This window comes from Oncorhynchus mykiss, chromosome 1 (assembly GCF_013265735.2).
Source record: "Oncorhynchus mykiss isolate Arlee chromosome 1, USDA_OmykA_1.1, whole genome shotgun sequence".
Taxonomy (NCBI): Eukaryota; Metazoa; Chordata; class Actinopteri; order Salmoniformes; family Salmonidae; genus Oncorhynchus; species Oncorhynchus mykiss.
The window spans coordinates 87,160,067-87,183,673 of NC_048565.1; the positions used below are offsets into that span (position 1 = coordinate 87,160,067).

A 23,607-nucleotide genomic window follows, 5' to 3' on the forward strand; every position below is an offset into this window, starting at 1 on the left:
GGTTTTAGAGCAGTGGCTTCTTCCTTGCTGAAAGGCCTTTCAGGTTATGTTGATATAGGGCTCGTTTTATTGTGGACATAGATACTTTTGTACCTGTTTCCTACAGCATCTTCACAAGGTCCTTTGCTGTTGTTCTGGGATTGATTTGGCCTTTTCGCAGCAAAGTACATTCATATCTAGGAGACAGAATGTGTCTCATTCCTTAGTGGTATGACGGATGCGTGGTCCCATGGTACTCACATACTTGTGTACTATTGTTTGTACAGATGAACGTGGTACCTTCAGGTGTTTGGAAATTGCTCCCAAGGATGAACCAGACGTGTGGAGGTCTACAATCTTTTCTGAGGTCTTGGCTGATTTCTTTTGATTTCCCCATGATGTCAAGCATAGAGGCACTGAGTTTGAAGGTAGGCCTTGAAATACATCCACAGGTACACCTCTAACTGACTCAAATTATGTCAATTAGCCTATCAGAAGCTTCTAAAACCATGACATTTTCTGGAATTTTCCAAGCTGTTTGAAAGGCACAGTCAACTTAGTGTATGTAAACTTCTGACCCACTGGAATTGTGATACATTGAATTATAAGTGAAATAATCTGTCTGTAAACAATTGTTGGAAAAATTACTTGTGTCATGCACAAAGTAGATGTCCTAACTGACTTGCCAAAACTATAGTTTGTTAACAAGAAATTTGTGGTTGAAAACCGAGTTTTAATGACTCCAACCTAAGTGTATGTAAACTTCCGACTTCAACTGTACATAGTGCATTACAGCAAATACAGCCTCCCAAACGTACAGGAGGGTACAGTGGTTCCTCCTTTAAAAGTTGCGAACTTGCCCCGCGGGACTTAGAGGTACCCAGACCCGGCTTCATGGCTCCAGACCCAGCTTTATGGCTCCAGACCCGGCTTCATTGCTCCAGACACGGCTTCATTGCTCCAGACACGGCTTCATGGCTCCAGACACGGCTTCATGGCTCCAGACACGGCTTCATGGCTCCAGACACGGCTTCATGGCTCCAGACACGGCTTCATGGCTCCAGACACGGCTTCATGGCTCCAGACACGGCTTCATGGCTCCAGACACGGCTTCATTGCTCCAGACACGGCTTCATGGCTCCAGACACGGCTTCATTGCTCCAGACACGGCTTCATGGCTCCAGACACGGCTTCATGGCTCCAGACACGGCTTCATGGCTCCAGACACGGCTTCATTGCTCCAGACACGGCTTCATTGCTCCAGACACGGCTTCATGGCTCCAGACACGGCTTCATGGCTCCAGACACGGCTTCATGGCTCCAGACACGGCTTCATTGCTCCAGACCCGGCTTCATTGCTCCAGACACTACTTCATGGCTCCAGACACGGCTTCATGGTTCCAGACCCGGCTTCATTGCTCCAGACCCGGCTTCATTGCTCCAGACACGGCTTCATTGCACTCATTTTGCATTTGGGTCCCAAGGTTTTTATATGACCAATCATATCGAGTGGTTCCAATAATGATTTTTGACGCGCCCTGACCTTAGAGAGCCTTGTTTATTCTCTATTTGGTTAGGTCAGGGTGTGACTTGGGTGGGCAAATCTATGTTTCTATTTCTTTGTTGGCCTAGTATAGTTCCCTATCAGAGGCAGCTGTTTATCGTTGTCTCTGATTGGGGATCATACTTAGGCAGCCACCTTAGATTGTGGGATCTTGATTTTGTATAGTTGCTGTGTAGCCTGCAGAACTTTACGTTTGTTTTGGATTTTGTTGTTTTTCGGTGTTCATTTTTAATAAAGTAAGATGTTCGCCTACCACGCTGCACCTTGGTCTCCTCATTCTAACGAACGTAACAACGCGAGCCACCTTTGCCTTGTGTCGTTCTTCAAAAAAGATGGCTGACAAAACGTTACGGTGGAACCAGATGTAAGTTGTTATAACGTCATAACGAGTCAAGCAAAAAATGTACAATTGAGAGGAATATGTTAACGTAGAGACAAATGTTTGTGCATATTTTGTTGTCATAAAGTATCTCTCCAGGAACAGGGTTGGAGTTAAAACCTACAGGAGGGTATATCTCCAGGAACAGGGTTGGAGAGCCCTGTTCTATATCTTACATCTTAGAAACATACTTTAAGGTAAGGCATTTAAAATGATTTAAGGGGTTTAAGTATTAATGATGACATTTTGGTCCAAGGTCTATTTGTGCTGCCTTGTCAACTCCTACAGTCAACGTCCTGTGATGTCACATATATGTTTGTCATGACAACAACCATAAGGGTTACAGTACAAATGTATGTGTGTGTGTGTGTGTGTGTGTGTGTGTGTGTGTGTGTGTGTGTGTGTGTGTGTGTGTGTGTGTGTGTGTGTGTGTGTGTGTGTGTGTGTGTGTGTGTGTGGTGTGTGTGTGTGTGTACCTGTGACTCCGATTGGGCATAAGCAGCTGAATGCGTTGAGCTCATCAGAGCAGGAAGCTCCGTTGTGGCAGGGCTGGCTCAGACACTCGTTTACCTCCACTTCACAGTTATTACCTGGAAAAACAGGAGAGGTTCACTGCATGAAGGTCCACACATGCATAGTCTTCATACAGACACACACTCTGCACACACACAGACACACACTGCACAAACACTGCACGCACACATACACAGAAGCATCTGCCAGATTTTGAAACATAAATAATAGGCCCCCTTTAATCAAATAACATTCCTTAATGATGTGAGGAAGAGAGGAAGAGGAATGGAGAGAGAAAGGGAGGAGAGGTAGGGGGAAATGGAAGGGGAGAGAGGACGGGAGGAGAGGTAGAGGGAAATGGAAGGGGGGAGAGGAGGGGGGGGGGCTTCTGACTGTAGATAAATGGGTGTTATAGGACATGTGCCGTGTCAAAGAAGTGTGTTATGGAGCTGAATGATACTGAGAGAAGAGGAACTGAATGCTACTGAGAGACTGAATGCTACTGCGAGACTGAATGCTACTGAGAGAAGAGGAACTGAATGCTACTGAGAGAAGAAACTGAATGCTACTGAGGAACTGAATGCTACTGAGAGACTGAATGCTACTGAGAGACTGAATGCTACTGAGAGACTGAATGCTACTGAGAGACTGAATGCTACTGAGAGACTGAATACTACTGAGAGACTGAATACTACTGAGAGACTGAATACTACTGAGAGAAGAGGAACTGAATGCTACTGAGAGACTGAATGCTACTGAGAGAAGAGGAACTGAATGCTACTGAGAGACTGAATGCTACTGAGAGACTGAATACCACTGAGAGAAGAGGAACTGAATGCTACTGAGAGACTGAATACTACTGAGAGAAGAGGAACTGAATGCTACTGAGAGACTGAATGCTACTGAGAGAAGAGGAACTGAATGCTACTGAGAGAAGAGGAACAGAATGCTACTGGGAGACTGAATGCTATTGAGAGACTGAATGCTACTGAGAGAAGATGACCTGAATGCTACTGAGAGAAGAGGAACTGCATGCTACTGAGAGAAGAGGAATTGCATGCTACTGAGAGAAGAGGAATTGCATGCTACTGAGAGAAGAGGAACTGAATGCTACTGAGAGAAGAGGAACTGAATGCTACTGAGAGAAGAGGAACTGAATGCTACTGAGAGACTGAATGCTATTGAGAGAAGAGGAACTGAATGCTACTGAGAGACTGAATGCTACTGAGAGAAGAGGAACTGCATGCTACTGAGAGAAGAGAAACTGAATGCGACTAAGAGACTGAATGCTACTGAGAGACTGAATGCTACTGAGAGAAGAGGAACTGAATGCTACTGAGAGAAGAGGAACGGAATGCTACTGGGAGACTGAATGCTACTGAGAGACTGAATGCTACTGAGAGAAGATGACCTGAATGCTACTGAGAGAAGAGGAACTGCATGCTACTGAGAGAAGAGGAATTGCATGCTACTGAGAGAAGAGGAACTGAATGCTACTGAGAGAAGAGGAACTGAATGCTACTGAGAGAAGAGGAACTGAATGCTACTGAGAGACTGAATGCTACTGAGAGAAGAGGAACTGAATGCTACTGAGAGACTGAATGCTACTGAGAGAAGAGGAACTGCATGCTACTGAGAGAAGAGGAACTGAATGGTACTAAGAGGAACTGAATGCTACTGAGAAAAGAGGAACTGCATGCTACTAAGAGGAACGGAATGCTACTGAGAGAAGAGGAACTGCATGCTACTGAGAGAAGAGGAACTGCATGCTACTGAGAGAAGAGGAACTGCATGCTACTGAGAGAAGAGGAACTGCATGCTACTGAGAGAAGAGGAACTGAATGCTACTGAGAGACTGCATACTACTGAGAGACTGCATGCTACTGAGAGAAGAGGAACTGAATGCTACCGAGAGACTGCATGCTACTGAGAGACTGCATGCTACTGAGAGAAGAGGAACTGAATGCTACTGAGAGACTGAATGCTACTGAGAGACTGCATGCTACTGAGAGACTGCATGCTACTGAGAGACTGCATGCTACTGAGAGACTGCATGCTACTGAGAGACTGCATGCTACTGAGAGACTGCATGCTACTGAGAGACTGCATGCTACTGAGAGAAGAGGACCTGAATGCTACTGAGAGAAGAGGAACTGCATGCTACTGAGAGACTGCATGCTACTGAGAGACTGCATGCTACTGAGAGAAGAGGAACTGCATGCTACTGAGAGAAGAGGACCTGAATGCTACTGAGAGAAGAGGAACTGCATGCTACTGAGAGAAGAGGACCTGAATGCTACTGAGAGAAGAGGACCTGAATGCTACTGAGAAAAGAGGACCTGCATGCTACTGAGAGAAGAGGACCTGAATGCTACTGAGAGAAGAGGACCTGAATGCTACTGAGAGAAGAGGACCTGAATGCTACTGAGAGAAGAGGACCTGCATGATACTGAGAGAAGAGGACCTGCATGCTACTGAGAGAAGAGGACCTGAATGCTACTGAGAGAAGAGGACCTGAATGCCACTGAGAGAAGAGGACCTGCATGCTACTGAGAGAAGAGGACCTGAATGCTACTGAGAGAAGAGGACCTGAATGCTACTGAGAGAAGAGGACCTGAATGCTACTGAGAGAAGAGGACCTGCATGCTACTGAGAGAAGAGGACCTGAATGCTACTGAGAGAAGTGGACCTGAATGCTACTGAGAGAAGAGGACCTGAATGCTACTGAGAGAAGAGGACCTGCATGCTACTGAGAGAAGAGGACCTGCATGCTACTGAGAGAAGAGGACCTGAATGCTACTGAGAGAAGAGGACCTGAATGCTACTGAGAGAAAAGGACCTGAATGCTACTGAGAGACTGAATGCTACTGAGAGACTGCATGCTACTGAGAGAAGTGTGTAATGGAACTGCCGTATGACAAGTGGAAGGTAAATAAGTGTTTAACAATACCAACCTACATAGGGAGGCTTGAGGTCTTTGACACCAAAAGACAAACAGTCGATAGAATTACGAGCAAAGGGGAAATTGCCCCGACATCCCCTGTTGACAACGTAGCTACTCACCAATGAATCCAGGTGCACAGAAACAATTGTAGCCGTTGACGGTGTCTTTGCAAATACTCAGAACACCGCACGGCTTCTCTTCACAGTCATCTATGTTCACGTCGCAGAATTGTCCCGTTAAACCTGAAGGAAGAAGAGACGAATGAGACCCTCTGAATTAAGGGCTGGAATTATGAGGGAATTATTTTGAGAATGTAATAATGTGTTTCTTTTTGTTAAAATCAGAGAATGTTATACTGGCAATTCAGAGTGACTTGAACCCAATTCCAAACACCTCTTTATCGAACTTTACTCATCTCTCTGGGATGCTATTGGCTCCTTAACCCATTAACACACCTTTCATTGGCTCCGATCAAATGGTTAACATATTAACACACCTTGTTATTGGCTCCCATCAACTGGTTAACAAAACCCACTAACACACCTGATTCAATTGGTCAACTACTAATTTTATCAATTCAATCAGGTGTTCTTGTTTCAGTAGGAAATAAGTGGGGCAGCAAGAGGTACTTGAGGAGAGGTTGAGGAAATGCTGCATTCTTTTTTCTCATTTTAGTATTCAGTCATCCTAAATGCAGGGACAAGACCCTGAAATAAATATAAACATGACCACAGGTTTCAGTAACAAGGAGCCAATGTCTTACAGGGCAACGCACATGCCAAGCACGCACACACACCCCATTAAAATCACACGCCCTGTTTCTTTGTTCCTGGTGATTAGCTTACCGGGTAAACAATGGCACTTGAATCCTCTCGGTAGATCCACACACTTTGATCCGCGATGACACAGCCCATCGACGCAGTGACTTATGGGGATTTCGCACAGCCGCCCCATGTACCCGTGTTGGCAGACGCATCTGAAGCCGTTCGGCAGCTCTTCACAGAACAGGGTCCCCTCCGGGTCACAGGGATTCAACACACACTGGTTCACGGGTGCAGAGCAGTCATCGGCTCCCCATCCTGTATGCATTGGGGTTTGGATCAAAGAGCTGATTGATGTCTGTGTGTTGAATAGCAGCTGTGTTCTGTGTTCTATTCTTCTACCCACACCCCTTCTGATACACAGGCTTGAATTGTCATTTCTCAAGATGCTCCTGTCATTGTAAGACGTTTTTATTTTATGATTTCTGCTTTACATATGTTATATTTTTCACAGTTAGATAGAGGCCCTTAGGCAGTGGAAATACTAGGAAATAGAGGCCCTTAGGCAGTGGAAATACTAGGAAATAGAGACCCTTAGACAGTGGAAATACTAGGAAATAGAGGCCCTTAGACAGTGGAAATACTAGGAAATAGAGGCCCTTAGGCAGTGGAAATACTAGGAAATAGAGGCCCTTAGGCAGTGGAAATACTAGGAAATATAGGCCCTTAGACAGTGGAAATACTAGGAAATAGAGGCCCTTAGACAGTGGAAATACTAGGAAATAGAGGCCCTTAGGCAGTGGAAATACTAGGAAATAGAGGCCCTTAGGCAGTGGAAATACTAGGAAATATAGGCCCTTAGGCAGTGGAAATACTAGGAAATATAGGCCCTTAGGCAGTGGAAATACTAGGAAATAGAGGCCCTTAGGCAGTGGAAATACTAGGAAATAGAGGCCCTTAGACAGTGGAAATACTAGGAAATCGAGGCCCTTAGACAGTGGAAATACTAGGAAATAGAGGCCCTTACACAGTGGAAATACTAGGAAATAGGATTTGTAAATATAGTCCAACCACCAACCTACATATAGGTATTGAGGGGTGTTTGTGTTTTCCTACATTTATAATTAGACACTCATTCAAGTAATGCATGGCTTTGGTCGACTACTCTCTATTATGATCCAGTGGATGTTATTTAAATTAGGTTTGGTTTGGTAATAACAGAGTGCACACAGAGTAATCAATAACAATAACATAGCCTCTTTGCCAGCATCCCAAATGACACCCTATTCCCTACACTACTTTTGACCAGAGCCATATGGGGCCATTTAGGACTAGGCCGTTTACTACTGATTTTACAAAAGGGATTATTGTAGAATAAACAACAAGAGCATCTGAAAACAACCGGAGGGTCTATAAATTGAATAAATTGCTTAACTATGATTGTGTACAAAGATGGAGGCATAATACTAATTTGACTTCAATGGATTTCAGATATAAGATCTTAATTTGATCACGCTGTTGCAGGATAACTTTCCTGCAATGCAGGAAATTTTAAACTAGGTGTTTTGTGGTTTAATGTAACTTTCAGCAGAGCCAGATAACGATATATCAACAGGATTAAAATCACCCAGATGCAGGTCTTTTTGTTACCTACTTTAGAGAAAATGGTTCTAAAGGGTTAGAGGGATAAGAGGTTGTAGATGGAACCTTGGAACGAAGGAGGTCCTTCTGAAGAAAGGGTTTTAAAAAGGAACCAGAAGGGTTTCTACAGGGGCAAGTCAACAGCATTTCTGGTTCTAGGTAGGACCTTATTTTCTCAGAGTAAACTGTAGTTGACAGTACAGTGCGGTATCTGATAAGGGGACAAACTTTACCTGGTGGACAAGTGCAGTGAACCACTCCGGCAAAGATATAACAGGTGCCGCCATTTTTGCATTTTGTCCTATCTCCTGACGCACATTCAATAACAGGTGTAGAGCAGTTTTTACCTGGAAAAGTCAAACAAAAAGATGTTCAGAAGGACAAATACAACAAAACCACTGTGCACAACTAATATCCCATCAGTACTGTACAACAGAACCAATGTGCACAAACAATATCCCATCAACATTGTGACAGCGTTCATGGAGACTAAATGACTGCAGTACTGTGTATCTGCTGTCTACATTCTGCCGTTTACATCACAGAGAGGGGAGACTAAATGACTGCAGTACTGTGTATCTGCTGTCTACATTCTGCCATTTACATCACAGAGAGGGGAGACTAAATGACTGCAGCACTGTGTATCTGCTGTCTACATTCTGCCATTTACATCACAGAGAGGGGAGACTAAATGACTGCAGTACTGTGTATCTGCTGTCTACATTCTGCCATTTACATCACAGAGAGGGGAGACTAAATGACTGCAGTACTGTGTATCTGCTGTCTACATTCTGCCGTTTACATCACAGAGAGGAGAGACTAAATGACTGCAGTACTGTGTATCTGCTGTCTACATTCTGCCATTTACATCACAGAGAGGGGAGACTAAATGACTGCAGCACTGTGTATCTGCTGTCTACATTCTGCCATTTACATCACAGAGAGGGGAGACTAAATGACTGCAGTACTGTGTATCTGCTGTCTACATTCTGCCATTTACATCACAGAGAGGGGAGACTAAATGACTGCAGTACTGTGTATCTGCTGTCTACATTCTGCCGTTTACATCACAGAGAGGGGAGACTAAATGACTGCAGCACTGTGTATCTGCTGTCTACATTCTGCCGTTTACATCACAGAGAGGGGAGACTAAATGACTGCAGTACTGTGTATCTGCTGTCTACATTCTGCCGTTTACATCACAGAGAGGGGAGACTAAATGACTGCAGCACTGTGTATCTGCTGTCTACATTCTGCCGTTTACATCACAGAGAGGGGAGACTAAATGACTGCAGCACTGTGTATCTGCTGTCTACAATATGCCATTTACATCACAGAGAGGGGAGACTAAATGACTGCAGCACTGTGTATCTGCTGTCTACATTCTGCCGTTTACATCACAGAGAGGGGATACTAAATGACTGCAGCACTGTGTATCTGCTGTCTACATTCTGCCATTTACATCACAGAGAGGGGAGACTAAATGACTGCAGCACTGTGTATCTGCTCAATTGAAATGAAGCTGAATGTAAAGGTTGAATGTCAAATATGTAGTCGACTGTCTCCGTCTCAGGGAGAAGAGTGTACAGTATGTGTTCATTTGAAAATAAGCTGGATTCATTTATTATTATCACAGCTTTATTGTTGCGTGAGATTTTAAACACACTTATTCCAAAACATCATCAACATGTCTCCTGCCCCACGAGAGGAAACAACGTGCTGGACCATGTGTACACAAACATCTGTGACATGTACAAAACCATCCCCCGCACCCACTTCTGCCAATTAGATCGCCTCTCTCTGTCCCTACTCCCCGCCTACAAGCAGCATCTCAAGAGGGAACCGCCAACTCCGAGAATAGTGAGGCGCTGGACAGAGGGGGCAGACCTAATGCTGCAGGACTGTTCTGTTAATACTGATTGAAATTTGTTCAAGGATTCATCCCCGCAGGACTCATCCATCAACATTGAGGAATATACATCATCAGTCAAAGGCTTCATTAGGAAATGTGTTTGATGATGTTGTACCCACAATAACAAACCGGACATGCCCCAACCAAAAACCCTGGATGAACGGTACGGAGAAATCCATATCGTGCTGAGAGCCCGTAATGCAGCATTCAATGTCAGCAGAACGAACCCAGACGACTCGGTAGCGCGCAATGAATACAAGGCAAGCAGGTACGAGCGCCGCAAATCTATTAGATGGAAAAAAAACACAACTCTGACTTGCGACGCTTGTGTCAAGGACTACAAGCTATCAAGGAGTGCAGGCGATCAAGGACTGCAGGCCTTCAAGGACTACAGGCGATCAAGGACTGCAGGCTATCAAGGACTACAGGCTATCAATGACTACAGCCTATAAAGGACAGCAGGCTATCAAGGACTACAGGCTATCAAGGACTGCAGGCTATCAAGGACTGCAGGCTATCAAGGACTGCAGGCTATCAAGGACTACAGGCTATCAAGGACTACAGGCTATCAAGGACTACAGGCTATCAAGGACTACAGACTATTAAGGACTGCAGGCTATCAAGGACTGCAGGCTATCAAGGACGACAGGCTATCAAGGACTACAGGCTATCAAGGACTACAGGCTATCAAGGACTGCAGGCTATCAAGGACTACAGGCTATCAAGGACTGCAGGCTATCAAGGACTGCAGGCTATCAAGGACTGCAGGCTATCAAGGACAGCAGGCTATCAAGGACTGCAGGCTATCAAGGACTACAGGCTATCAAGGACTGCAGGCTATCAAGGACTGCAGGCTATCAAGGACTGCAGGCTATCAAGGACTGCATGCTATCAAGGATTACAGGCTATCAAGGACTACAGGCTATCAAGGACTACAAAGGCAAATCCAGCTTTGTGATGCCCACTGAAGCCTCCCTTCCAAGCAGACAATACCGAGTCATCCAGGCATTTTCTCGCTGCTCCAGACGACCAGGTGCTTTTGTTCTCCAAGGCCGACGTAAGGAAAACTCTCAAAAGAGTGAATACTCACAAAGCCGCCTCAGAGTGCGTGCAGACCAGCTGGTGGACATCTTCAACCTGTCCCTGTCCCAGGCTGTACTCCCCACTTGCTACAAGGAGACCACCATCGTCCCAGTGCCCAGAAAAACAGCTTTGAGAGGTTGGTCATGGCCCACGTCAAGGCCATCATACCAGACACACTGAACAGATCCATGGAAGATGCCATTTCCATCGCTATTCAAACAGCTCTAACACATCTGGACAACAGGAACCCCTATGTGAGAATGCTGTTCATAGACTACAGTTCAGCATTCAACACTGCTGTTCCCTCCAGGCTCGACACCAAGCTCAGAGCCGCACACTGACTAAGCACAGGGCACCCCAGGGGTGTTTCCTCAGCCCTCTGTTGTATTCCCTGTTCACCCACGACTGTGTGGCTTTGCACGACGCCAACTCCATTATCTGGTTTAATGTCGACGCCAGGGCTGCAGGCCTGATAACCAACAACAACCAGTCACCCTATTGGGAGGAGGAGGTACGTGAACTGGCATTGTGGTGCCAGGACAAAAAACTATCTCAACGTAAGGAGAAAAAAAAGGAGATGATTGTGGACTTCAGTGAGCAAAGGAGGGAACACGTCCCGATCCACATCAAACAGGACTGCAGTAGAGAGAGTCGGCAGCTTTAAGTTCTTCTGCGTCCACATCACCGAGGACTTGACATGGAACAACAACACCACCACTCTTGTCAAGAGGGCGCATTAGTGCCTCTACTTTGTATGGCGACAAAATAAATCCGGCATGCCACCCCGGGTCCTCTCCAAATAATACCACGGCACCATCGAGAGCGTCCTGACCAGTTGCATCATGGCCTTGTAAGGAAATTGCTCCATCCACATCCGCAAGGCCCTTCAGCGGGTGGTGAAGACGACCCAGTACATCACTGGGGCCGTGTTCCCACCAATCCAAGACATCTACTTGAAACACCAGGGATTGAAATTGTTAGTAAAAAAATCCCATTATTACATTTTTACAATACAACTTGCACTGACTCTCCACACCTCAGCACACAACCTGCACCGACTCTCCACACCTCAGCACACAACCTGCACCGACTCTCCACGCCTCAGCACACAACCTGCACCGACTCTCCACCGATTCTCCACACCTCAGCACACAACCTGCACTGACTCTCCACACAACCTGCACTGACTCTCCACACCTCAGCACACAACCTGCACCGACTCTCCACACCTCAGCACTCAATTGCTTCTACCAGACTGCTAAATACTGCAACATTTTACCACTTGCCCACCAAAACATGTAAATATTGGACTATAAATTGTGCCTCCCTGTATTATACTTATGCTAAAATGTTTTTTTTTATTCTACTGAGCCATTTACATTACGTTCCTATTCCTAACTTATATTATTTCTTATTGTTGTTGCGTTGTCCAGAAGGAGCCTGCAAGTAGGCATTTCATTGGACGGTGTATCACCATGTGTATCCTGTACATACGTCTAATAATAAACTTGAATGTAAGGATAGAATGCAGAATAAACTAGATGTACTGTAAGTGTTGGGGTCTGGTATATGTCCGTCAGAGATCATCCGTACTCCACACAGGATTGTAAGAGTATTAACATCTTAGTTTGAGGCCTTTTACTCTCTAGTCTCCCCCTCGGGAGCAGGAATAAAGATGGCTCTAACAGACCTGGGTTCAAAAAGTATTTGAAATTTCTAAAATAATTGGCACTCCAGGCAGGCTAGAGAAGACACTCAGATGGGCGGGACTTACAGTTTAGGACTATTCTATTGGTCTGCTAAGTCAATCAAGAATAGACAACGTGTGTGAAATGATTTCAAATAGTATTTGAACCCAGGACTGATCTCTAATCCCCTTCTATGCACTTCCAGTACTCCAGTTAATATGCTCTTGAGTCAGTCAATTAGCAAACAGCTTACAGTGACAACTCTGACAATCTTTAGGCCTCTACTCCTCAAATATTATCACCATTAGGTTGATGGGTTGATAAATAGTGCTGTTTTTTAACCCACAGACATGACCAGAATACTGAAGACATTTGTGGTTATTACAGACCATATGCAGTGAGGGACGGTTTCCCGGACATAGATTATTTATGATTTAATAAGAATGATAACATTCATCTCTTACCAACAAACCCCACTGGGCAGATGCATCCATAGTCGGCAACCAGGTCAACACATGTGGAATTGTTGGCGCAGAATCCATAAACACATTCATCATAGTTGATTTCACAGTTCAGCCCCTGAAACCCTATATCAGGAGGAGATAAATTCTCACTATCACATACAGTAGGAGATAACATCTCACTATCACATACAGTTAGAGATAACATCTCACTATCACATACAGTTAGAGATTACATCTCACTATCACATACAGTAGGAGATAACATCTCACTATCACATACAGTAGGAGATAATATCTCACTATAACATACAGTAGGAGATAACATCTCACTATCACATACAGTTGGAGATAATATCTCACTATCACATACAGTTGGAGATAACATCTCACTATCACATACAGTTGGAGATAACATCTCACTATCACATACAGTAGGAGATAACATCTCACTATCACATACAGTTGGAGATAATATCTCACTATCACATACAGTAGGAGATTACATCTCACTATCACATACAGTAGGAGATAACATCTCACTATCACATACAGTTAGAGATTACATCTCACTATCACATACAGTAGGAGATAACATCTCACTATCAGATAAAGTTGGATGGCGTAGTAGATCAGACTTTCAAACCAACTCAAAGGCAAAGTTAAGCATCAAATGGAGACACCAAGTAAAAAACGAGGCCATGTTTTTACTCAGTCAGTTAGAAATGGTAGCACAGAACCAGTCCTGTGATAAACATGTCATTACAGGTCATGTAAAACAAGTGATTAGTTTGTTTTTGCAGTTGTGGGTGTATTTATCCTGCTTTTTAAAGACAAGAGATATCCTGGAAAATAAACATTTACTGTACAGTATTTTACCTCTATGATCTCATCAAGCCATCTTCACACTTAAATGCCTAATTCCTGTCATTAATTGGTCGGCGCCATTTATGTCATTAAGTTATAAGTGGAGAGGGGAGAAGGGGCATAAATATCAGGCAATTTTGCCAATAATTTATTGTCTGTGTCGTCGATGTCCTACCTGTGAGACATACCTCTGATTAAACCTTGATTTGGGCCGAGGACTGTTATGCATTATTAATGGACAAAGGATAATTGTCAAGTTTTATGACAAGGAGAGAGATGGAAATTGGTTCCATGGATGGGTGAGTCATAAATGGCACCTTATTCCTTACATAATGAACTACTTTTGACTAGAGCTCATAGGGCCCTGGTCAAAAGTAGTGCACTGTATACGGAATAGGGTACCATTTGGAACTTGAGTTCTGGTCAGTAGTGAGGAATGATGAGAATTTGCCCTGCACCGATGGTGCTGATAGCCTGGCATTAGTCATGGGTACCTCTGCAGCCACGGCCTGTGACAGTGCTAATGATAGTCATTTTGTAGCGTGACCATGCAGTGGAATACGTTTATGGGAGCAGAAAATGTCAGAAAAGGAGTAGAAATCTACAGCTCGCTGTCCTTCACTTCATGGCATTAACCTTTCATCTGGTTTAACTAGTAGAAACCTACAGCTCACTGTTCTTCATGGTATCAACCTTTCATCTGGTTTAACTAGTAGAAACCTACAGCTCGCTGTTCTTCATGGCATTAACCTTTCATCTGGTTTAACTAGTAGAAACCTACAGCTCACTGTTCTTCATGGTATCAACCTTTCATCTGGTTTAACTAGTAGAAACCTATAGCTCGCTGTTCTTCATGGTATCAACCTTTCATCTGGTTTAACTAGTAGAAACCTACAGCTCACTGTTCTTCATGGTATCAACCTTTCATCTGGTTTAACTAGTAGAAACCTACAGCTCGCTGTTCTTCATGGTATCAACCTTTCATCTGGTTTAACTAGTAGAAACCTACAGCTCGCTGTTCTTCATGGTATTAACCTTTCATCTGGTTTAACTAGTAGAAACCTACAGCTCACTGTTCTTCATGACATTAACCTTTCATCTGGTTTAACTAGTAGAAACCTACAGCTCGCTGTTCTTCATGGTATTAACCTTTCATCTGGTTTAACTAGTAGAAACCTACAGCTCACTGTTCTTCATGGTATTAACCTTTCATCTGGTTTAACTAGTAGAAACCTACAGCTCACTGTTCTTCATGGTATCAACCTTTCATCTGGTTTAACTAGTAGAAACCTACAGCTCACTGTTCTTCATGGTATCAACCTTTCATCTGGTTTAACTAGTAGAAACCTACAGCTCGCTGTTCTTCATGACATTAACCTTTCATCTTGTTGAAAGTTAGATGTGTGCTGATATAACCTAATGGCCTGAAAACACCCAGTAATAATCAGTTGAGCTCTTAGTTAAAAAGGTTATTTTGTATCATTATTTTATTTGCCCCTCGGCAGTGGCTGTATGCGTATATGTTGACTCAGTGATAATGCACAGGCCGTGATATAACCTATCATTCATTTAGTGCTCCATTAATGTACTGCCTTGGAGATGACAAATCAGGTGGCCTGCGGACAATTTATTTCGTATTTTACTTTTCTACATCCATTTTTATATTGGTATTTAAAATCACAATCATTTCCTCAATTGCAATGGGTTACCTTGTTGCTGTACAGGGAATAGGGTGCCATGTGGAACACAGACTGGCTCTTACCAGCTGGACAGAAGCAGTGATACAGGTCAACACCGTCCACACACACAGCTCCGTTCTGGCACGGCATCGACTTGCAGTCGTTCAGATTCACCTCACAGAACGGCCCACCAAAGCCTGCATGAGAGAAGCACACGCACACACACAGGATCATTAGTGAATCTCTTTGGTTAGTTTTATCTGTCAGCCAATTAAGATTTGTATGTCTTTGTTTCCCCACTCTGAAGCTGCTTTTACAAAGCTGTTTCTGATCCAGTGTGTGTGTGTGTTTGTGCGAGTATGTGTATCTGCGTGAGTGTGTGTGTGTGTGTGTGTGTGTATGTGTGTGTGTATCTGCGTGTGTGTGTGTGTGTGTGTGTGTGTGTGTGTGTGTGTGTGTGTGTGTTGTTTAATCATTGTTAATATGAGGCATTAATTGGCTCTTTGATATATAACATTAAACAGGCCAGATCCTGTGATATGATCTAAAATATAACATTAAACAGGCCAGATCCTGTGATCTGATATGTAACATTAAACAGGCCAGATCCTGTGATCTGATATGTAACATTAAACAGGCCAGATCCTGTGATCTGGTATGTAACATTAAACAGGCCAGATCCTGTGGTATGATCTGATATGTAACATTAAACAGGCCAGATCCTGTGATCTGATATGTAACATTAAACAGGCCAGATCCTGTGATCTGATATGTAACATTAAACAGGCCAGATCCTGTGATCTGATATGTAACATTAAACAGGCCAGATCCTGTGATCTGATATGTAACATTAAACAGGCCAGATCCTGTGATCTGATATGTAACATTAAACAGGCCAGATCCTGTGATCTGGTCGAACACTAACCTCACCTCCTCCATTCCAAGAGACGCAGGAAACACACAGACAGGCACAGATAGGGACACACACAGGTTTGTGATCACACAAACACCTCCCTGCCTTGTTCAATATCGTCAATAAGGTGTGTAGGCAGGGGAAGCAGTGGTGAGATGACTAACTAACTCATTGACTGAACTGAAAGTGGAGGACGAGAGAAAGAGAGAGAGAGAGAAAGAGAGAGAGAGAGAGAGAGAGAGAGAGAGAGAGAGAGAGAGAGAGAGAGAAATAAATAAAGAGAGAGAGGGAGAAAGAGAGAGAGCGAGAGAGGTGTTTGGCCCAATGTTCGACAGGGCAGGCAGGGTGTCATTCTATCGAAGCCTTGCACCATAACAAGCACCTATGGGGATCATAAGTATCAGTTCTTTCCCCAACCCTGTTGTTAGTACCTGGGTTCAAAGAGTATTCGTTCTATTACAAATACTTTGACGGTTTGATTGACCCACTGCCTAGATTGCCAGATGAGTGAGATTTACACTTTTCATACTAATCTGTTGGTTACATTATGCCAGGCTAGCTCAGTCAAGCTCAGCCAAAGTATTTTAAAGAAAACAAATGCTATTTGAACCCAGGTTTGACACATGGTTACTGAAAATCTATTTACCGGTGCTCTATCTGAAGAGTTGTCTGGAGAGTCTTGTAAAACAGACCATGATCACTGATGCAATCATGTCCAGATAAAGTTAATGCATTGCCTTCTCTGAGAGAATGCTGAACAGTGATTCCCTGAGCTTAACAATCAACACAGGTGCTGGCCATGCAGTGGCCGGGTAATGGAGGCAGAAACACAATGCTGCTGTAATGTAGAACCTACACACTTCAATGGAAGATCATTATTACAGTACTGGACTGAGCTGTAACAGAGATAGTTAAACACAGTATTACAGTACTGGACTGAGCTGTAACAGAGATAGTTAAACACAGTATTACACTACTGGACTTAGCTGTAACAGAGATAGTTAAACACAGTATTACAGTACTGGACTGAGCTGTAACAGAGATAGTTAAACACAGTATTACATTACTGGACTGAGCTGTAACAGAGATAGTTAAACACAGTATTACACTACTGGACTGAGCTGTAACAGAGATAGTTAAACACAGTATTACATTACTGGACTTAGCTGTAACAGAGATAGTTAAACACAGTATTACATTACTGGACTGAGCTGTAACAGAGATAGTTAAACACAGTATTACATTACTGGACTGAGCTGTAACAGAGATAATTAAACACATGATTACATTACTGGACTTAGCTGTAACAGAGATAGTTAAACACAGTATTACATTACTGGACTGAGCTGTAACAGAGATAGTTAAACACAGTATTACACTACTGGACTGAGCTGTAACAGAGATAGTTAAACACAGTATTACATTACTGGACTGAGCTGTAACAGAGATAGTTAAACACAGTATTACAGTACTGGACTGAGCTGTAACAGAGATAGTTAAACACAGTATTACATTACTGGACTGAGCTGTAACAGAGATAGTTAAACACAGTATTACACTACTGGACTGAGCTGTAACAGAGATAGTTAAACACAGTATTACAGTACTGGACTTAGCTGTAACAGAGATAGTTAAACACAGTATTACATTACTGGACTGAGCTGTAACAGAGATAGTTAAACACAGTATTACATTACTGGACTGAGCTGTAACAGAGATAGTTGAACAACACAAAGCACCTGGGCTATTTCAGCCCACACCTGGAGCGGCAGTGGTTTAAAGCGCTGGGCCAGTAACCCAAAGGTCAGGTCGCTGGTTCGAATGCCGTTCTGCCCATGAGCAAGGCAGTTAACCCTCAACAACAACTGCTCCCCGGGCGCTGATGACGTGGATGTCCATTAAGGCAAACCCCTGCACCTCTCTGATTCAGAGGAGTTGGGTTAAATGACTCCTTCACCTCTCTGATTCAGAGGGGTTGGGTTAAATGACTCCTGCACCTCTCTGATTCAGAGGGGTTGGGTTAAATGACTCCTTCACCTCTCTGATTCAGAGGGGTTGGGTTAAATGACTCCTGCACCTCTCTGATTCAGATGGGTTGGGTTAAATGACTCCTGCACCTCTCTGATTCAGATGGGTTGGGTTAAATGACTCCTGCACCTCTCTGATTCAGATGGGTTGGGTTAAATGACTCCTGCACCTCTCTGATTCAGAGGAGTTGGGTTAAATGACTCCTGCACCTCTCTGATTCAGAGGAGTTGGGTTAAATGACTCCTGCACCTCTCTGATTCAGAGGGGTTTGGGTTAAATGACTCCTGCACCTCTCTGATTCAGAGGGGTTGGGTTAAATGACTCCTGCACCTCTCTAATTCAGAGGGGTTGGGTTAAATGACTCCTGCACCTCTCTGATTCAGAGGGGTTGGGTTAAATGACTCCTGCACCTCTCTGATTCAGAGGGGTTGGGTTAAATTACTCCTGCACCTCTCTGATTCAGAGGGGTTGGGTTAAATGACTCCTGCACCTCTCTGATTCAGAGGAGTTGGGTTAAATGACTCCTGCACGTCTCTGATTCAGATGGGTTGGGTTAAATGACTCCTGCACCTCTCTGATTCAGAGGAGTTGGGTTAAATGACTCCTGTACCTCTGATTCAGAGGGGTTAAATGACTCCTGCACCTCTCTGATTCAGAGGGGTTAAATGACTCCTGCACCTCTCTGATTCAGAGGGGTTAAATGACTCCTTTAACCCCTCTGACGTTTCAGTTGAAGACATTCAGCTGGACATTACTCTGTTCTTGTAGTCTTTTTTCACATCAGTACTTCTTGTTTTTAAAATGTGCTTTCTTCCTGTCAGTGGGCACTTTCGAGTGTTTTGACAAAGACTATCAATGTCACAAATGGCACCCTATTCCCTATATAGTGCACTACTTTTGAAAAGGGCCCATAGGGAATAGGGTACCATTTGGGAAGGAGAGAAAGGACTATTAAAATCCTGAAACCAAGTGTGTCTGTCGCATCAGCAACACGCATCACTTCCTCCGAGGTATTGATCATTACAGAGTCCCCACTTTAAAAAAATAAGAAATGGCACACTATTCCCTATTTCGTGCACTACGTTTGACCAGGGCCCATAGGGCTCTGTAGTGAAGTATTTAGGGAATAGGGTGCCATTTGGGACAAACCCAGTGTCTTGGGTTTAGCCATGCTTCTCTGACAGATACTAGGGCGACCACTTTTATTGCTTCTGAAACAATACTTTTAGCTTGTAAAATATAATGGAGTGTAAGAACACATAGCAAGGACACATTGCAGTGAGGTGGTGCCGGTACATACGCTGTTTAGTGTATTGTGTGTGTGTGTGTGTGTGTGTGTGTGAGTGTGTGTGTGAGTGCGTGAGTGAGTGCGCGTGTGTGTGAGTGTGTGTGTGTGTGTGTGAGTGTGTGAGTGAGTGCGTGTGTGATACATATTCCTGTTAAGCCATCTTGGCAGGTGCAGCATTAAGGCAGTAGATAATGCGTATGCCAACCCCTGCCAGTCTAAAACATTACTGTAAGGCCATCCGCTGCGGCGTGTAATTTGCCCTTCAGACGTGGAGCCAGAGCTGGGTAGAGGACTAGAGAGGAGTGGCGGAGGAGGCTGGAGCTCACTGTAGGGTTGCTCTTTCATTTACATAACAAAATCACTCATGATCGTTCACTCTGACACACGTCAAGAATAAGTGCAAGGGGAGTAATGAAGTTGTTGGTTATTGATATGGTCGCCTGAACCTCCACGGGATAATCGCTCAGACTAAGATAATGTTTTACATTTTAGGTGTGATGGTTAGATGTGTGATGGGTCGTTTGGACATGTGCAAATATTTTAGTTACATTTTGATGAATGCATGTATCACTTTACGATCATTGTTCACTGTCTGTACCCTGTATAACTGGACCAATCTAGTTTGTTGTTGATGTGGACACCAAGGAATTTAAAGCTCTCAACCTGCTCCAGGGGACGTGCTCGGTGCTCCTTTTCCTGTAGTCCACAATCATCTCCTTCGTCTTGGTTACGTTGAGGGATAGGTTGTTATTCTGGCACCACCCGGCCAGGTCTCTGACCTCCTCCCTATAGGCTTTACCGGATTTACCAAAATGGAGGGCAAGGGAGAGCTTTGTACGCGTCTCTGTGTGTGGAGTACAGGTGATCTAGAATAGTTTTTTCCCTCTAGTTGCACATTTAACATGTTGATAGAGATTTGGTAGAACTGATTTAAGTTTCGCTGCATTGAAGTCTCCGGCCACTAGGAGCGCCGCCTCTGGGTGAGTGGTTTCCTGTTTGCTTATTTTCTTATACAGCTGACTGAGTGCGGTCTTAGTGCCAGCATCTGTCTGTGGTGGTAAATAAACAGCCACGAAAAGTATAGCTGAGAACTCTCTAGGCAAGTAGTGTGGCCTGCAGTTTATCACAATATACTCTACTTCAGGCGAGCAAAATCTAGAGACTTCCTTAGATTTCGTGCACCAGCTGTTGTTTACAAATATGCACAGACCGCCCCCCCTCGTCTTCCCGGAGTGTGCTGTTCTATCCTGCCGGTGCAGAGTGTATCCCGCTAGCTGAATATCTATGTCGTCATTCAGCCACGATTCCGTGAAGCATAGGATATTTTCAGAAATGGTGCCGGAGGAGATGGCCGCCGTTTTACGGTCTCCTAACCAATTGTGCTATTATGCGTTTTTTTTTTTACATCACAACACTGTTCACTGTCTGTACCCTGTATAACATCACAACACTGTTCCCTGTCTGTACCCTGCATAACATCACAACACTTCACTGTCTGTACCCTTTATAACATCACAACACTGTTCCCTGTCTGTACCCTTTATAACATCACAACACTGTTCACTGTCTGTACCCTGTATAACATCACAACACTGTTCCCTGTCTGTACCCTTTATAACATCACAACACTGTTCACTGTCTGTACCCTGTATAACATCACAACACTGTTCCCTGTCTGTACCCTTTATAACATCACAACACTGTTCACTGTCTGTACCCTGTATAACATCACAACACCGTTCCCTGTCTGTACCCTGTATAACATTACAACACTGTTCCCTGTCTGTACCCTGTATAACATCACAACACTGTTCACTGTCTGTACCCTGTATAACATCACAACACTGTTCCCTGTCTGTACCCTTTATAACATCACAACACTGTTCACTGTCTGTACCCTGTATAACATCACAACACTGTTCCCTGTCTGTACCCTTTATAACATCACAACACTGTTCACTGTCTGTACCCTGTATAACATCACAACACTGTTCCCTGTCTGTACCCTTTATAACATCACAACACTGTTCACTGTCTGTACCCTGTATAACATCACAACACTGTTCACTGTCTGTACCCTGCATAACATCACAACACTGTTCACTGTCTGTACCCTGCATAACATCACAACACTGTTCACTGTCTGTACCCTGCATAACATCACAACACTGTTCACTGTCTGTACCCTGTATAACATCACAACACTGTTCACTGTCTGTACCCTGTATAACATCACAACACTGTTCACTGTCTGTACCCTGTATAACATCACAACACTGTTCACTGTCTGTACCCTGTATAACATCACAACACTGTTCACTGTCTGTACCCTGTATAACATCACAACACTGTTCACTGTCTGTACCCTGTATAACATCACAAAACTGTTCACTGTCTGTACCCTGTATAACATCACATCACTGTCTGTACCCTGTATAACATCACAACACTGTTCACTGTCTGTACCCTGTATAACATCACAACACTGTTCCCTGTCTGTACCCTGCATAACATCACAACACTGTTCACTGTCTGTACCCTGTATAACATTACAACACTGTTCACTGTCTGTACCCTGTATAACATCACAACACTGTTCCCTGTCTGTACCCTGTATAACATCACAACACTGTTCACTGTCTACCCTGCATAACATCACAACACTGTTCCCTGTCTGTACCCTGTATAACATCACTGTCTGTACCCTGCATAACATCACAACACTGTTCACTGTCTACCCTGTATAACATCACAACACTGTTCCCTGTCTGTACCCTGCATAACATCACAACACTGTTCACTGTCTACCCTGCATAACATCACTGTCTGTACCCTGTATAACATCTCAACACTGTTCCCTGTCTGTACCCTGTATAACATCTCAACACTGTTCACTGTCTGTACCCTGTATAACATCACAACACTGTTCACTGTCTGTACCCTGCATAACATCACAACACTGTTCACTGTCTGTACCCTGTATAACATCACAACACTGTCTGTACCCTGTATAACATCACAACACCGTTCACTGTCTGTACCCTGCATAGCATCACAACACTGTTCACTGTCTGTACCCTGTATAACATCACAACACTGTTAACTGTCTATACTCTGTATAACATCACAACACTGTTCACTGTCTGTACCCTGTATAACATCACAACACTGTTCACTGTCTGTACCCTGTATAACATCACATCACTGTCTGTACCCTGTATAACATCACAACACTGTTCACTGTCTGTACCCTGTATAACATCACAACACTGTTCACTGTCTGTACCCTGTATAACATCACATCACTGTCTGTACCCTGTATAACATCACAACACTGTTCACTGTCTGTACCCTGTATAACATCACAACACTGTTCACTGTCTGTACCCTGTATAACATCACAACACTGTTCACTGTCTGTACCCTGCATAATTTACTCACTGCCCATGCAGTATTCTATGCAGGGTTATTTTTATGATACAAGCTTCACTATCGTGAAGCAACTTGAACTTTAACCCCATAGCTAAACACTCAAAACTTCATGCAATATCCAAACTGCCTCTGGAAGAAACATGTCGTGTATTGCAGATGGAAATAGATCCCTGAAAACCAAATCTATTCTTGACAATCTATTCTTAATGTTCCCTCGTTTAGAAAAAGAGAGACGATCACTATGATGACTCAGACAGGAAACAGGAAACAGCCTGATGAATATCTAATATGTACTCAATGTCGCCTCTTAACTGATTCTAACTGAACTACCAAGCAACATGTATGATATATTTCAATCTATATTGATAAACTGAACAATTCTGTCACGAATTGTTGAAAAACAAATCTAAAAAATATTAGAAATGTCATTTTTTTTATCATCAACAACTTACTCCATAAATGTACTGTACAGATG

At 43.7% G+C, this 23,607-nt stretch overlaps 2 protein-coding genes across 2 annotated transcripts in view; both read right to left on the bottom strand.

Annotated features, from left to right (window-relative positions):
• Positions 1 to 2,210: 2,210 nt before the first annotated feature.
• On the bottom strand, positions 2,211 to 6,468 carry LOC118966727 (protein eyes shut homolog). Its single transcript, XM_036990012.1, has 4 exons — positions 6,225 to 6,468; positions 5,499 to 5,621; positions 2,399 to 2,512; positions 2,211 to 2,218 (listed from the first exon to the last, which is right to left on the bottom strand). Exons 1-4 carry the CDS (start codon positions 6,466 to 6,468, stop codon positions 2,211 to 2,213), a joined length of 489 nt encoding a protein of 162 aa, XP_036845907.1.
• Positions 6,469 to 7,818: 1,350 nt separating this feature from the next.
• Positions 7,819 to 23,607, bottom strand: part of LOC118966728 (fibropellin-3-like) — a 37,001-nt gene continuing 21,212 nt past the window's right edge. The window contains exons 3-6 of the mRNA XM_036990021.1: positions 15,555 to 15,668; positions 12,929 to 13,051; positions 8,015 to 8,128; positions 7,819 to 7,868 (exon numbers count right to left, since the gene is read on the bottom strand). Of these exons, the coding sequence (XP_036845916.1) occupies positions 7,819 to 7,868; positions 8,015 to 8,128; positions 12,929 to 13,051; positions 15,555 to 15,668 (401 nt within the window). The remainder of the gene's footprint in view (positions 7,869 to 8,014; positions 8,129 to 12,928; positions 13,052 to 15,554; positions 15,669 to 23,607) is intronic.